Here is a 17,782-nt window from a genome sequence, read left to right as displayed (position 1 = left end):
TCCTCAGCCTTCCCGGTAAGGTCTATTCAGGTGTACTGGAGAGGAGGCTACGCCGGATAGTCGAACCTCGGATTCAGGAGGAACAGTGTGGTTTTCGACCTGGTCGTGGAACTGTGGACCAGCTCTATACTCTCGGCAGGGTCCTTGAGGGTGCATGGGAGTTTGCCCAACCAGTCTACATGTGCTTTGTGGACTTGGAGAAGGCATTCGACCGTGTCCCTCGGGAAGTCCTGTGGGGAGTGCTCAGAGAGTATGGGGTATCGGACTGTCTGATTGTGGCGGTCCGCTCCCTGTATGATCAGTGTCAGAGCTTGGTCCGCATTGCCGGCAGTAAGTCGGACACGTTTCCATTGAGGGTTGGACTCCGCCAAGGCTGCCCTTTGTCTCTGATTCTGTTCATAACTTTTATGGACAGAATTTCTAGGCGCAGTCAAGGCGTTGAGGGGATCCGGTTTGGTGGCTGCGGGATTAGGTCTCTGCTTTTTGCAGATGATGTGGTCCTGATGGCTTCATCTGGCCAGGATCTTCAGCTCTCACTGGATCGGTTCGCAGCTGAGTGTGAAGCGACTGGGATGAGAATCAGCACCTCCAAGTCCGAGTCCATGGTTCTCGCCCGAAAAAGGGTGGAGTGCCATCTCCGGGTTGGGGAAGAGATCTTGCCCCAAGTGGAGGAGTTCAAGTACCTCGGAGTCTTGTTCACGAGTGAGGGAAGAGTGGTTCGTGAGATCGACAGGCGGATCGGTGCGGCGTCTTCAGTAATGCGGGCGCTGTATCGGTCCGTTGTGGTGAAGAAGGAGCTGAGCCGCAAGGCAAAGCTCTCAATTTACCGGTCGATCTACGTTCCCCTCCTCACCTATGGTCATGAGCTTTGGGTTATGACCAAAAGGACAAGATCACGGGTACAAGCGGCCGAAATGAGTTTCCTCCGCCGGGTGGCGGGTCTCTCCCTTAGAGATAGGGTGAGAAGCTCTGTCATCCGGGAGGAGCTCAAAGTAAAGCCACTGCTCCTCCACATCGAGAGGAGCCAGATGAGGTGGTTCGGGCATCTGGTCAGGATGCCACCCGAACGCCTCCCTAGGGAGGTGTTTAGGGCACGTCCGACCGGTAGGAGGCCACGGGGAAGACCCAGGACACGTTGGGAAGACTATGTCTCCCGGCTGGCCTGGGAACGCCTCGGGATCCCCCGGGAAGAGCTAGACGAAGTGGCTGGGGAGAGGGAAGTCTGGGCTTCCCTGCTTAGGCTGCTGCCCCCGCGACCCGGCCTCGGATAAGCGGAAGAAGATGGATGGATGGATGGATGGATGGCACTCACACATTAATTTCATCTCGCGTTGACTATTGCACTTCTCTTTTCACTCTCTTCAACAAATCAACGCTAAAGTAACCTTAGACTTTACAAAATGCGGCTGCCAGACTTTTGACCGGTGCACCCAGAACAGCCCATATCACCCCCATTGTATCCAGTCTTCATTGGCTTCCAGTTAAATCCTGCATTGAGTTTAAGATTTTAGTCCTGACATTCTGTGCATTGCATGGTGGGGCCCCTCAGTACATCACTATCTTGCTATACCCCTACTCTTCAGGGTCTTCAGGCCAGGGTCTTCTAAAGATCCCAAAAACTTGTTTTAAAACCGGTGGAGACCTGGCATTCCAGGCTATAGCTCCCAGCCTCTGGAACAACTTGCACCAGTCCCTCCGTGATCTTGACTGTGTTGAATCTTTCAAGAAACATTTGAAAACTTCTCTTTTTAGTAAAGCTTGTAGTTAATGCACCTTTTAACTATCAATTTTAATCGACTTTGTATCCTTTTTATGATGTTGCCCCTGTTGTTTGAATTGAATTGTTGTTTTACTTCACCTATGTTTTGTACAGACCTTTGTGATTTACTTACTTACTGTTCCGAAGAGTCAATAAATCAATTAATCAAACGATAAATGAAAAATGACCTGGATAACTTTACCGTCATCGATAATTTGCCATGTCCGTGTGTTTGTTCTCTCTCTGTGCATCGCTCTCAGCACCTCAAGGGGTTTATTCCATAGCACAGTTAAAAGAACCGAGTGCACACTCTTGTCAGTCATCCCCAATATTTGTATGTTAGATTACACACACAGGATACACGAACACAGAACCTCGCTAGTCGCCACCTGCTCATGAGAAACACCGCAATGTAACAACAATTAACAGCAATGTAACAACCACCCCTCCCCAGCGTTGACCTGTTTCCCACCTTTTATGTAAGGAGCGCCGGAAGTTGCCAGACCCGTCAGCGATCCTGTTCTGTCTCCCTGTAATGTTTGTCTGATCTTTAATGGGATTGTGCTTAATTTCCCCTCAGGGATTAATAAAGTATTTCTGATTCTGATTCTAAATTGGAAGGAAACAAGACGATAGTAAAGCAAAATGTCTGGTGTAGGAATATTTCTGTCATGATCTGTTTCTTGTTGTCCTAGGTTTTGTTCCCCAACCTGGTTGTACCCTGAGTTGCATATGTGTCTTGCCCTGACCCTCGTTTCCTCCCATCAGCGCTCTCCTTCTTCTTGTGTCTTGTCCAGGTGTATTGAGTTGACTAATTAGTCTGTGTATATCTTGTCCAGGTGTATTGAGTTGACTAATTAGTCTGTGTATATCTTGTCCAGGTGTATTGAGTTGTCTGATTAGTATGTGTATGTCTTGTCCAGGTGTATTGAGTTGTCTAATTAGTCTGTGTATGTCATGTCCAGGTGTATTGAGTTGACTAATTAGTCTGTATGTCTTGTCCAGGTGTATTGAGTTGTCTAATTAGTCTGTATGTCTTGTCCAGGTGTATTGAGTTGTCTGATTAGTCTGTGTAAGTTTTGTCCAGGTGTATTGAGTTGACTAATTAGTCAGTGTATGTCTTGTCCAGGTGTATTGAGTTGACTAATTAGTCTGTGTATGTCTTGTCCAGGTGTATTGAGTTGACTAATTAGTCTGTGTATGTCTTGTCCAGGTGTATTGAGTTGTCTGATTAGTCTGTGTATGTTTTGTCCAGGTGTATTGAGTTGTCTAATTAGTCTGTGTATGTTTTGTCCAGGTGTATTGAGTTGTCTAATTAGTCTGTGTATGTTTTGTCCAGGTGTATTGAGTTGTCTAATTAGTCTGTGTATGTTTTGTCCAGGTGTATTGAGTTGTCTAATTAGTCTGTGTATGTCTTGTCCAGGTGTATTGAGTTGTCTGATTAGTCTGTGTATGTCTTGTCCAGGTGTATTAAGTTGTCTAATTAGTCCATGTATTTTTTGTCCAGGTGTATGGAGTTGTCTAATTAGTCTGTATGTCTTGTCCAGGTGGTATGAGTTGTCTAATTAGTCTGTGTATGTCTTGTCCAGGTGGTATGAGTTGTCTAATTAGTCTGTGTATGTCTTGTCCAGGTGTATGGAGTTGTCTAATTAGTCTGTGTATGTTTTGTCCAGGTGTATTGAGTTGTCTAATTAGTCTGTGTATGTCTTGTCCAGGTGTATTGAGTTGTCTAATTAGTCTGTGTATGTCTTGTCTAGGTGTATGGAGTTGTACTAGACTGGCATGCGTGGCGACTGTTGAACAACTTAAGCTGTACATCAAGCAAGAATGGAAAATAATTCCACCTGAAAAGCTTCAAAAATTGGTCTCCTCAGTTCCCAAACGTTTACGGAGTGTTGTTAAAAGCAAAGGCCATGTAACAGTATATTCAGCTTCAAAAAGATAAGGTTGTGAATCTTCATTTGTCAAAAAACAGTAAACATGCCCCTGTGCTAAATTTTTTGCAATGTGTTGCTGCCATTAAAGGCCTACTGAAATGAATTTTTTTTATTTAAACGGGGATAGCAGATCTATTCTATGTGTCATACTTGATCATTTCGCGATATTGCCATATTTTTGCTGAAAGGATTTAGTATAGAACAACGACGATAAAGATTGCAACTTTTGGTATCTGATAAAAAAAAGGCTTGCACCTACCGGAAGTAGCGTGACGTAGTCAGTTGAACATATACGCAAAGTTCCCTATTGTTTACAATGATGGCCGCATGAAGTGAGAGAGATTCGGACCGAGAAAGCGACAATTTCCCCATTAATTTGAGCGAGGATGAAAGATTTGTGGATGAGTAAAGTGCAAGTGAAGGACTAGTGGGGAGTTGAAGCTATTCAGATAGGGAAGATGCTGTGAGAGCCGGGGGTGACCTGATATTCAGCTGGGAATGACTACAACAGTAAATAAACACAAGACATATATATACTCTATTAGCCACAACACAACCAGGCTTATATTTAATATGCCACAAATTAATCCTGCATAAAAACACCTGCGTGTTTGTTATGCTAGCTCCTAGCTCCTCTGCTAGCTCCTAGCTCCATAGAACACGCCAATACAATTCAAACACCTGATCAACACACACAATCACTCAGCCCAAAAGACCGTTTACCTAACCCAAGGTTCATAAAGCTTATATATTTTTAAAAAGTTACGTACGTGACGCGCACGTACGGTACGGTACGTGTTATGCTAGCTCCTAGCTCCTCTGCTAGCTCCTAGCTCCATAGAACACGCCAATACAATTCAAACACATGATCAACACACACAATCACTCAGCCCAAAAGACCGTTCACCTAACCCAAGGTTCATAAAGCTTATATATTTTTAAAAAGTTACGTACATACGCAAAAAAAAGCCAAAGCTGCATACTCACAGTAGCACGTCTGCGTCTTTGTCATCCAAATCAAAGTAACCCTGGTAAGAGTCTGTGTTGTCCCAGTTCTCTACAGGCGTCTGTGTATCCAAGTCAAAAGTCCTCCTGGTTAGAGTCTCTGTTATCCGAGTTCTTCCATCTTGACTGCATCTTTCGGGAATGTAAACAAAGAAGCGCCGGCTGTGTACTGTTGTGGCTGACTACGTTCGAAAAATACGTCCATTTCGCACCGACAACTTTCTTCTTTGCTTGCTCGGCTTCCTTCTCCATAATGCAATGAACATGATTGAAACAGATTCACGAACACAGATGTCCAGAATACTGTGGAATTATGAAATGAAAACAGAGCTTTTTCGTATTGGCTTCAATGTGGAAGGCATACCCGTGTTCGCCGGGCTACGTCACGCGCATACGTCATCCTCAGAGGCGTTTCGAACCGGAAGTTTAGCGGCAAATTTAAAATGTCACTTTATAAGTTAACCCGGCCGTATTGGCATGTGTTATAATGTTAAGATTTCATCATTGATATATAAACTATCAGACTGCGTGGTCGGTAGTAGTGGGTTTCAGTAGGCCTTTAAATTCCAAGTTAATGAATATTTGCAAAAAAAATTTAGTGTGAACATTAAATATCTTATCTTTGCAGTCTATTCAATTGAATATAAATTGAAAAGGCTTTGCAAGTCATTGTATTCTGTTTTTATTTACCATTTACACAATGTGCCAACTTCACTGGTTTTGGGTTTTGTAGATCATTTTAAAATGTTGCAATACAAAAATTGATTTTATCATCAAAAACAATATATCTACACACACAAATGTACCAAAAATTGGTACCGTTGGGTACCGGTATTGATTCTCGGTACGGTGAATTGGTACCATATTGGTTCAACTGTGTGCGCCACCCATTACTATTATACAATATATATGATGACTACATTAGTAACAATGCTGACAATAATATCGATTATCGGCAATAATATCAAAATGTATTATAGTCCTATTTTGTACTTTAGCCAACAATATAATGGCCAGAAGTAAAGTGTTAAAGGCATGAAGTCCACATGCCCGTAGATAAGGGAACAAGGATTATGTAGAATCAGATGCACAACATCATATGACATTAAGTCCACATGATGGTGTGTATGCCCAATGGTTCCGTAGATAAGGGAACAACAATTGTGTACAATCAGATGCACATCATCATATGACTATTTAAAAAGACCTAAAATAGTCAGAGGGAAGAGAATTGCTTTAAACGTCCACACCCCATGACTGCATTCGTGCAATCAAGAAAGGGAACCATTACACGCTTTACTGCGTTCAAGCATCCACAATCAACACATGAGCGGGCGAAGGGGGGGAACTTCCTCAAGAGAGTGTGATTAAAAGGAGAGATTGAGAAGGTGGAGCTGAATCTTCCGCCACTTTAGGATTCTACAATCTTGCCATGTTTCATGTGGGATTCTGCTACCTGTGTATCATAATATGTATACCGTATTTTTCGTCCTGGGCATGACATTAAAGTGCAGTGGAGGCTCCTCTATGGGGTCTTGGGGCACTAGGAGGCTAACCTCTTTACTAATGTTACCCCAGGTGGCCCTTGGCAAAGGCCTAGTACCTGACTGCCCCCTTAGCCAGGGATACGGTGAAGACCTCAACGGCGGAGCAGGCGGAAGACGGTAGATGTAAGAACCACCACAACGGCTGCGATGGCGGAAGAAGGCACCCCCACATCCATGTGGGCCCAGTTATGGGGGAATAACAACCCAAGACCAAAACGGTGGAACAGGCGGAGGATGATTGCTAACCCTATGGAGCGTCACAACGGCTGGGAAGGCGGATGAAGGCTGCAGCAGAAAAGGGTCCCCCGTCGTCTTGGACTCCATGCCACTGGACCCTGACCCGGATCTGTCAAGGATCGTGTGGTGACTGTCTGTGCACCAGTCTCCCCACGTTAAACAAAGTCACGCACAGGCATCCTCCATAAAGGGATACCCCCCTACCAGGAGGACCGTCATACTCGCTTCGAGTGACCGCCGATGATGATGATGACCGTATTTTTCGGACTATAAGGCGTACTTAAAATCCTTTCATTTTCTCAAAAATCGACAGTGCGCCTAATGTACGGCATAGTTCTGGTTGTGCTTACCGACCTTGAAGCTATTTTATTTGGTACATGGTGTAACAAGTGTGACCAGTAGATGGCGGTCACACATAAGAGATACGCCAGTAAACGACACCAAAACTTTAAATGTTCCATTGAAAATATAGAACATTACACACGGCACTCAAAAATCTGTCAAAATGTTTTACTATGACTTCGGTAAGCTATGAAGCCGCACCGCTTGATGGATTGTCTACGAGTATTATTATGGTGTGTGTATAAGGACCGCAAAATGGCACCTATTAGCAGACATCTGGCGTTCTGTTTCGCAATATTATGCAAAAGGAATTTTCTAACCTTCTGGTACCTGCTGATCTGTATTTGGGATCTGCATAAGTACTGAAAATGTGCGTGAGTCCGCCATTTTAGTCCGTGGCGACGCCGTAGTCGATAAGCTTCTTCTGTTGCCATTTCTAATATAAAGTAGCATAAAGTTATTACTTATATCTGTCAGTAAACTATCTACCAAAGCGCTAAAAAATGTAGTGAGTTTACATAATTCGCCCGCGGAACTTTGGTTATTAGAGAGTTCCGGTCAGACGGTTTTCACAGGACACATTTCCGGCGTTGATGTTGCATTGACCCATCCCCTTGTTCACCCCCTGGTAGGTGAGGGGAGCAGTGGTGATTTAACCCCCAATTCCAACCCTTGATGCTGAGTGCCAAGCAGGGAGGTAATGGCTCCCATTTTTATAGTCTTTGGTATGACTCGGCCGGGGTTTGAACTCACAACCTACCCATCTCAGGGCGGTCAAATGCAGAGGACAAATTTCACCCCACCTAGTGTGTGTGTGTGTGACAATCATTGGTACTTGGACAACTTTATTGAGCCATGGATGAGGAGATGGTGCTCCATTATTGATTGAAGTAAAGTGTGAATGTCATTAAAACAGTTATCTCCATCTTTTGACACTTCTTCCACTCCCGTCCTTGCACGCTACACCGCTACAACAAAGATGGCAGGGGGAAGACGCTGTCGAAGGTGAGCCACGTAAATAAGACCCGCCCACAAAACGGTGCATCCTGAAGCGACTGTCAGAAAGCTACTTGAAGATGATCTGTAAAACATCATCTACGGGGCGCCGCTAGGGATTTTGGGCCCCATGAAAATAATCTTTACAGGGCCCCCTGTATTATAATTTCATCATCATTAGGGGCCTCTCTGGGCCCCCCTCCATCATGGGCCCCTAGAATCCGTCTTCTTTACCCCCCCCCCCCCTTTTTGGCGCCCCTGATCATCTATGCAACATTTTGACCAATGAACCACCATTACATGTTATGTAGACCACAAGGAAGTCTTTCACATTAAGAAAAAAATCATTATATGGCCCCTTTAATGCGCCTTTTAATCCGGTGCACCTTTTGTATGAAAATAGACCCGCTCATCGGCAGTGCGCCTTTTAATTCGGTGCGCCCTATGGTCCGAAAAATACAGTAATATGGCACATTGAAAAATATCCATATTGTAGCTACACATTCAGTATATACAGCCAAACAGCTCAATTTGTGTTCCTCCAGAAGGTCTTATCTTTGTCCATGTGATGTGAGATGAAACAAAAACGTAGCTGTTTGGCCACAATACCCAGCAATATGTTTGGAGGAAAAAAGGTGAGGCCTTTAATCCCAGGAACACCAAACATACCGTCAAGCATGGTGGTGGTAGTATTAGGCCTGTTTTGCTGCCAATGGAACTGGTGCTTTACAGAGAGTAAATGGGACAATGAAATAGGAGGATTACCTCCAAATTCTTCAGGACAACTTAAAATCATCAGCCCGGAGGTTGGGTCTTGGGCGCAGTTGGGTGTTCCAACAGGACAATGACCCCAAACACACGTCAAAAGTGGTAAAGGAATGGCTAAATCAGGCTAGAATTAAGCTTTTAGAACGGCCTTCCCAAAGTCCTGACTTAAACGTGTGGACAATGCTGAAGAAACAAGTCCATGTCAAAAAAATCAACACATGGAGTGGTCAGAAATTCCAGCAGAAGCTTGTGGATGGCTACCAAAAGCGCCTTATTGCAGTGAAACTTGCCAAGGGACATGTAAGCAAATATTAACATTGCTGTATGTATACTTTTGACCCAGCACATTTGCTCACATTTTCAGTAGACCCATAATAAATTCATAAAAGAAGCAAACTTCATGAATGTTTTTTGTGACCAACAAATATGTGCTCCAATCACTCAGGCAGGTGAACCCAATTAATCCCCACGGAAACAAAAACAAACCCAGAGGTGCACAAAACTGGAACTAAGGGAGTCCAAAACTAACAGCACATAACTAAACAAAACGTGATCCGGCCACGGATCATGACCTCTGGCAAGCTTCTGGTGGAATTTTTGACCACTCCTCTTGACACAATTGGTGCAGTTCAGCTAAATTTGTTGGTTTTCATGAAGTTTGGTTCTTTTTATGAATTTATTATGGGTCTACTGAAAATGTGAGCAAATGTGAGGGTCAAAAGTATACATACAGCAATGTTAATATTTGCTTACATGTCCCTTGGCAGGTTTCACTGCAATAAGGCGCTTTTGGTAGCCATCCACAAGTTTCTGCTTGAATTTTTGACCACTCCTCTTGACAAAATTGGTGCAGTTCAGCTAAATGTGTTGGTTTTCTGATATGGACTTGTTTCTTCAGCATTGTCCACACGTTTAAGTCAGGACTTTGGGAAGGCCATTCTAAAAACCTTCATTCTAGCCTGATTCAGCCATTCCTTTACCACTTTTGACGTGTGTTTGGGGTCATTGTCCTGTTGGAACACCCAACTGCGCCCAAGACCCAACCTCCGGGCTGATGATTTTAGCTTGTCCTGAAGAATTTGGAGGTAATCCTCCTTTTTCATTGTCCCATTTACTCTCTGTAAAGCACCAGTTCCATTGGCAGAGCATAATAATACCGCCATCATGCTTGACGGTAGGGATGGTGTTCCTGGGATTAAAGGCCTCACCTTTTCTCCTCCAAACATATTGCTGGGTATTGTCGCCAAACAGCTCAATTTTCGTTTCATCTGACCGCAAACTTTCCTCCAGAAGGTCTTATCTTTGTCCATGTGATGTCACACCCATAATAAATTCATAAAAGAACCAAACTTCATGAATGTTTTTTTGTGACCAACAAGTATGTGCTCTAATCCAGTGGTCCTCAACCTTTTTGTAGCCACGGACCGGTCAACGCTTGAAAATTTGTCCCACGGACCGGGGGGGGGGGGTTTCATTTTTTTTTTTCATAAAGAAATACAATCATGTGCGCTTACGGACTGTATACCTGCAGACTGTATCGATATATATTGATATACACTACCGTTCAAAAGTTTGGGGTCACATTGAAATGTCCTTATTTTTGAAGGAAAAGCACTGTACTTTTCAATGAAGATAACTTTCAACTAGTCTTAACTTGAAAGAAATACACTCTATACATTGCTAATGTGGTAAATGACTATTCTAGCTGCAAATGTCTGGTTTTTGGTGCAATATCTACATAGGTGTATAGAGGCCCATTTCCAGCAACTATCACTCCAGTGTTCTAATGGTACAATGTGTTTGCTCATTGGCTCAGAAGGCTAATTGATGATTAGAAAACCCTTGCGCAATCATGTTCACACATCTGAAAACAGTTTAGCTCGTTACAGAAGCTACAAAACTGACCTTCCTTTGAGCAGATTGAGTTTCTGGAACATCACATTTGTGGGGTCAATTAAACGCTCAAAACGGCCAGAAAACGAGAACTTTCATCTGAAACTCGACAGTCTGTTCTTGTTCTTAGAAATGAAGGCTATTCCACTAAATTGTTTGGGTGACCCCAAACTTTTGAACGGTAGTGTATAATCTATATATTGTGTTTTTTATGTGATTTAATTATTTTTTTTATTTTTTTTTATTTCTTGTGGTACCGGGCCGCGGCCCGGCGGTTGGGGACCACTGCTCTAATCACTCTATCACAAAAAAATGAAGAGTTGTAGAAATGATTGGAAACTCAAGACAGCCATGACATTATGTTCTTTACAAGGGTATGTACACTTTTGACCATGACTGTATATAATATGGCACAATGAAAGACGTCCAGAGTGTAGCTCCAAATATAACATTCAGTATGTATGCAGCACAGAGAACACGTCTTTGTGTTGGTATGGCAACCAAAGCATGGCTGTATGCATGCACAATGCCCACACAGCCTCTTGTGTGTCCATTTCATTTTTGTCGGGCGGAACAAGGCTTGTGTGCGAGCGCACGACATAAACAGTAAACCTCTTGCTTGCTCACATGACCGCTGCCATTTGATTGCACTTTCAGACTGCAGGCCAGGTTAATGCAACACGCTATTAAGCGAGCATTGGAAGCAAGCACTGAGGGACCTCTCTCAATGCTCCTGGATCTGATATTAGAGCAATAACAGCAATCTCATGTATTTCAAATTGGGCGTGTCGTCGCAAAGCCTGGATGGCGAGGCTCGTTGGAAGGGGGCAGCGAGGGGATTCTTGTGGGTGTGGCCCACTTGTGTGTGCAAAAAGCTCATCACGTCTGCACAGCCCCAGCTGGCTGAAATCTACTTCACTTTTTTGGGAGGATTAAACAGCCACCTGCTTGCTGACGGGGATTCCAGCGGTAGTAATCGGCAACACAACACAATGACTCATCACAACTCGTGTCTGCAGGAGTAGAATGTGGAAGAGGTTTCAAAGTGTGGCACTGTGAGCCTCCCCTCTGGGAATAGAACAATAGGATGATAATAATAATAATACCATTTTTTTTTTGCCTACAGGTTTCATGCCTTTTAAAAAAGCTGATTTTCTGGAGCATATTTTGTGGCGTTTGTCTGCTCAGCCCAGACTTAGTTTACCCTCTCACGTGTAGGAACTAAAATACAAATCCTTTTAAGTAGAGATGTCCGATAAGGGCTTTTTTGCCGATATCCGATATTCCGATATTGTCCAACTCTTAATTGCCGATACAGACATATACAGTTGTGGAATTAACACATTATTATGCCTAATTTTGTTGTGATGCCCCGCTGGATGCATTAAACAATGTAACAAGGTTTTCCAAAATAAATCAACTCAAGTTATGGAAAAAGTGCCAACATGGCACTGCCATATTTATTATTGAAGTCACAAAGTGCATTATTTTTTTTAACATGCCTCAAAACAGCAGCTTGGAATTTGGGACATGCATTAGGAGGTTGAGGTGGGTGGGGTTATTGGGGTAGAGGGTAGCGGGGGGGGGGGGTGTATATATATCCCGGAAGAGTTAGTGCTGCAAGGGGTTCTGGGTATTTGTTCTGTTGTGTTTATGTTGTGTTACGGTGCGGATGTTCTCCCGAAATGTGTTTGTCATTCTTGTTTGGTGTGGGTTCACAGTGTGGCGCATATTTGTAACAGTGTTAAAGTTGTTTATTCGGTCACCCTCAGTGTGACCTGCATGGTTGTTGACCAAGTATGCATTGCATTCACTTGTGAGTGTGTCAAAAGCCGTAGATATTATGTGACTGGGCCGGCACGCAAAGGCAGTGCCTTTAAGGTTTATTGGCGCTCTGTACTTCTCCCTACGTCCGTGTACACAGCGGCATTTTAAAAAGTCATAAATTTTACTTTTTGAAACCGGTACCGATAATTTCCGATATTACATTTTAAAGCATTTATCGTTCGATAATATCGGGAGTCCGATATTATCGGACATCCCTACTTTTAAGTATGATTAGAAAAATGGGTTTTCTTCAGTTGTCTCAAGCTGTCTTAAATAGTAAGTCCTAGAGCTAGGCGATATGGACGAAAAAGTATATCTCGATATGTTTTTACTTAAACTCGATATTCCGTATACAGCCGCAATCAAAAGTTTACATACACTTGTAAAGAACATAATGTCATGGCTGTCTTGAGTTTCCAATCATTTCTACAACTCTTATTTTTTTGTGATAGAGTGATTGGAGCACATACTTGTTGGTTCTTTTATGAATTTATTATGGGTCTACTGAAAATGTGACCAAATCTGCTGGGTCAAAAGTATGAACACAGCAACAATTGAGCTGTATGTTTGGAGGAGAAAAGGTGAGGCCTTTAATCCCAGGAACACCATTCCTACAGTCAAGCATGGTGGTGGTAGTATTATGATCTGGGCCTTTTTTTGCTGCCAATGGAACTAGTGCTTTGAATTGGACAATGAAAAAGGAGGATTACCTCCAAATTCTTCAGGACAACCTAAAATCATGAGCCCGGAGGTTGGATCTTGGGCACAGTTGGGGGTTCCTCCGACCTCCAAAAATATGCACCTGGGGATAGGTTGATTGGCAACACTATATGGTCCCTTAAATGTGAATGTTGTCTGTCTATCTGTGTTGGCCCTGTGATGAGGTGGAGACTTGTCCAGGGTGTACCCCGCCTTCCGCCCTAATGCAGCTGAGATAGGCTCCAGCACCCCCCGCCACCCCGAAAGGGACAATCGGTAGAAAATGGATGGATGGATATTGCGATACTTTCTTAATTCATATCTTGTTTAAAAATATATTGATTTTTCTTACAAACTCGATATATCGCCCAGCCCAGCAGTAGTTCCCTTCCCCAACTTACTGTTTTGGGATAAGAGCATTGTCTCGCCTGTGCTTTAAATGTGAATTACAAGCATCCCCACCGTTGGTGTAGCAAATGTCACAAGGACTACGTTTACGTTGCACACCGAATCTGATTTCTTTGCCCACAAGTGACACAAATCAGACTTTTTCAAGGTGCTTCAAATGTGAGCTTTTGGCATCAGATGAAGCCCAGGAGGTAGTCTGAATCCGAGTGGAATCTGATCTTCTCAAATGTGACTTTAGTATAAACGCAACGCGACCTCATTGTGACTTTAAATCATCTTTGGACGAGCTATGTCAGAACTGGGCAAATATTTTGACTCGGGGGGGCCACATTCAGACACAAAAATGTGTCTGGGGGGGCCAGTGTGCATGTGTGTATAAATGATATGTACACATTTAGCTGTAAAAATCTGCTGTACAGTATGTGTGTTTGGGTCCCTTTTTTTTTTTTCCAGGAACACTAATACCAAAAGTCACAATGTCTGATAGAACTCTAAAAACATTATGACAGACCTCCTCCAAAAAAAGAATGGTATTTTACAGAATGGGACACCCAAAATGTACATTACAATAAAGAAAGTGGGATTTACAATATTAACTATGAACAATAAAACACTGAATATCAACAACATATGAACATCGCTCCTCTTTTACTTCTCAGACCCGCTCCTCCATAGACATCTTTTACAACCAAGCAAAACACAACAAAAATGTAAAAAACAGCAAAATATGATTGCAAAGGGTAATAAATACCTACAACATGATGTATCATCACTTCTATGCAGAACTTTATTGTGTTTACGCTTTTCGGTCTGACTGCTCGAAAAACAAACCCCGCCCACTCTGCTTTGTTCCTGACCTAGATTACCATAATGACTCCCATAACACCCAAAAGCGCAGATTTTGACCATTGAAATACTTTGTGTAGTTCAAGACTTACAGTCATTTAAAAACATCACTGCACATCATAATGGCGGCTACAGTTTAAAGCAGGGATGTCAAACGTACGGCCCGGGGGCCGGATCAGGCCCGCGAACAGGTTTTATCCGGCCCGCGGGATGAGTTTGCTAAGAATAAAAATGCACCTGAAATTTTTGAATGAAAGAAACTGCTGTTCTAAATGTGTCCACTGGATGTTGCAATAGCAATTATTTGTATCTTTGTAGATGATGCTACATATGTACAAAATAAACCACATGATGTTAGTACATCAGTCGAGGAAAATGATCAAACTACAAACCCCGTTTCCATATGAGTTGGGAAATTGTGTTAGATGTACATATAAACGGAGTACAATGATTTGCAAATCATTTTCAACCCATATTCAGTTGAATATGCTACAAAGACAACATATTTGTTGTTCAAACTGATAAAAAAAATTTTTTTTTTGCAAATAATCATTAACTTGACAACACGTGACAAAGAAGTTGGGAAAGGTGGCAATAAATACTGATAAAGTTGAGGAATGCTCATCAAACACTTATTTGGAACATCCCACAGGTGACCAGGCAAATTGGGAACAGGTGGGTGCCATGATTGGGTATAAAAGTAGATTCCATGAAATGCTCAGTCATTCACAAACAAGGATGGGGCGAGGGTCACCACTTTGTCAACAAATGCGTGAGCAAATTGTTGAACAGTTTAAGAAAAACCTTTCTCAACCAGCTATTGCAAGGAATTTAGGGATTTCACCATCTACGCTCCGTAATATCATCAAAGGGTTCAGAGAATCTGGAGAAATCACTGCACGTAAGCAGCTAAGCCCGTGACCTTCCATCCCTCAGGCTGTACTGCATCAACAAGCGACATCAGTGTGTAAAGGATATCACCACATGGGCTGAGGAACACTTCAGAAACCCACTGTCAGTAACTACAGTTGGTCGCTACACCTGTAAGTGCAAGTTAAAACTCTCCTATGCAAGGCGAAAACCGTTTATCAACAACACCCAGAAACGCCGTCGGCTTCGCTGGGCCTGAGCTCATCTAAGATGGACTGATACAAAGTGGAAAAGTGTTCTGTGGTCTGACGAGTCCACATTTCAAATTGTTTTTGGAAACTGTGGAAGTCGTGTCCTCCGGACAAAAGAGGAAAAGAACCACCCGGATTGTTCTAGGCGCAAAGTGTAAAAGCCAGCATGTGTGATGGTATGGGGGTGTATTAGTGCCCAAGACATGGGTAACTTACACATCTGTGAAGGCACCATTAATGCTGAAAGGTACATACAGGTTTTGGAGCAACATATGTTGCCATCCAAGCAACGTTACCATGGACGCCCCTGCTTATTTCAGCAAGACAATGCCAAGCCACGTGTTACATCAACGTGGCTTCATAGTAAAAGAGTGCGGGTACTAGACTGGCCTGCCTGTAGTCCAGACCTGTCTCCATTGAAAATGTGTGGCGCATTATGAAGCCTAAAATAGCACAACGGAGACCCCCGGACTGTTGAACAACTTAAGCTGTACATCAAGCAAGAATGGGAAAGAATTCCACCTGAGAAGCTTCAAAAATGTGTCTCCAGTTCCCAAACGTTTACTGAGTGTTGTTAAAAGGAAAGGCCATGTAACACAGTGGTGAACATGCCCTTTCCCAACTACTTTGGCACGTGTTGCAGCCATGAAATTCTAAGTTAATTATTATTTGCAAAAAAAAAATAAAGTTTATGAGTTTGACCATCAAATATGTTGTCTTTGTAGTGCATTCAACTGAATATGGCTTGAAAAGGATTTGCAAATCATTGTATTCCGTTTACATTTACATTTAACACAATTTCCCAACTCATATGGAAACGGGGTTTGTACATAAATAGCATACTGTAATTTGATTTTGATATAATTGTTTTATCTTGATAGATTGAAAATTAACACCAATGAGTTGACTGATGAACATTACCACATAATTTATTTAGAAAATATAACTAACGACAAATATAGAATACTGTTAACCGCAACATGTAAGTGTAAAAACCCAACAACATTATGATATGAACCCCCCCCTATGCGGTCCTCTCCAAGGTTTCTCATAGTCATTCACATTGACGTCCCACTGGGGTGAGTTTTCCTTGCCCGTATGTGGGCTCTGTACCGAGGATGTCGTTGTGGCTTGTACAGCCCTTTGAGACACTTGTGATTTAGGGCTATATAAATAAACATTGATTGATTGATGATTTGTACATATTAAGAATGTGCTTGTTCTATTTAAAAAAAAACAAAAAAAAACGATCTGAAGTTGTCTTTATTTTTAAATACCAGTCCACTAAAGGGAGTAGATTTTCCTCCATGTGGCCCCCGATCTAAAATGACACCCCTGAGTTCAGTTGTAGTAAGGTAAAGTCATTGCAAATTTACTAGACAAAAATTTTAAAATGTTTTAAATTTAAAAGCACAATTGAGGGTCAATTGTGCTTTTAAATTTAAAACAGCTCAATAATTGCGCTGACCCTGAGCACCGGGTCCTACCTGCAGGAGCTGGAGTCAGTGTCCGGGTTGTGGTTGTGGTTCCCCTCCGTGCTCGCTGCTACTGCCTCAGCGTGTCCGCCAACATGAGCAGGCGGCTCGGGTGCCACTTGGCGGGCGGGGGCCTCGCCGGAAGGCTCCATGTTCGACACCGGGCGAGTGTGGCGACGTGGCGGTGGAGACACCCACGCCGCCGTGGAGCTTCTGCACTCCGGCTGGCTGGCCGAGCGAGGGCAGGAGCCGCCCCGACTCTCCGGTAGATCCACAAACTTTCTGCCGTTAAACCCGGCACTGCCGCTCGTCACCAACCCGCTGGTGTGACTGCTGACGCCGGCGGGGTCCGAGCTTTCCCCGCCGCTAAACGAAGGTCCCTCCGAGGTGTTGCCGACCGCTCTCCTGCCGGGGAAGTAGTCTCTTAGCGGCGGGGAGTGAGGCGGAGGGGCGGCGGGGTGACCGAACCACCGCCATCGGATCCTCAATATCTGCTTGACATCGAACTCCTTCCGGGAGGAAGAACTCGAGCCGCCACTTGACATAGCAGGGAGGGAGGCGGACGCTACGGCGGGAGGAGCGCGCCTCTCTGACGGCCACCGTGACTGAAGGAGCACGCGTGGACGGAGCGACACCACAGGGAGAGGGAGAGGAAGGGAGAGAGAGCGAGAGAGAGAGAAATGTCTATGGAAGTGAGACAACTTATATATATCAATATGATATCATATTAATACATATGCATATATTAATAAATATACAAATACAAATCCATCCATTTCTTCCGCTTATCCGAGGCCGGGTCGCGGGGGCAGCAGCCTAAGCAGGGAAGCCCAGACTTCCTTCTCCCCAGACACTTCGTCCAGCTCCTCCTGGGGGATCCCGAGGCGTTCCCAGGCCAGCCGGGAGACATAGTCTTCCCGTG

At 43.6% G+C, this 17,782-nt stretch overlaps 1 protein-coding gene across 1 annotated transcript in view; it reads right to left on the bottom strand.

Moving 5' to 3' along the window:
- The window catches only part of klhl5 (kelch-like family member 5), a 92,552-nt gene extending 75,087 nt beyond the window's left edge, over nt 1-17,465 (bottom strand). The window contains 1 exon segment of the mRNA XM_062027234.1: nt 16,873-17,465. Coding sequence (XP_061883218.1) covers nt 16,873-17,405 — 533 coding nt within the window. The 5' untranslated portion in view covers nt 17,406-17,465.
- Nucleotides 17,466-17,782: the final 317 nt, after the last annotated feature.

Source organism: Entelurus aequoreus, linkage group LG18 (genome assembly GCF_033978785.1).
Source record: "Entelurus aequoreus isolate RoL-2023_Sb linkage group LG18, RoL_Eaeq_v1.1, whole genome shotgun sequence".
Lineage (NCBI taxonomy): Eukaryota > Metazoa > Chordata > Actinopteri > Syngnathiformes > Syngnathidae > Entelurus > Entelurus aequoreus.
This window is presented reverse-complemented; position numbering and strand designations above follow the sequence as displayed.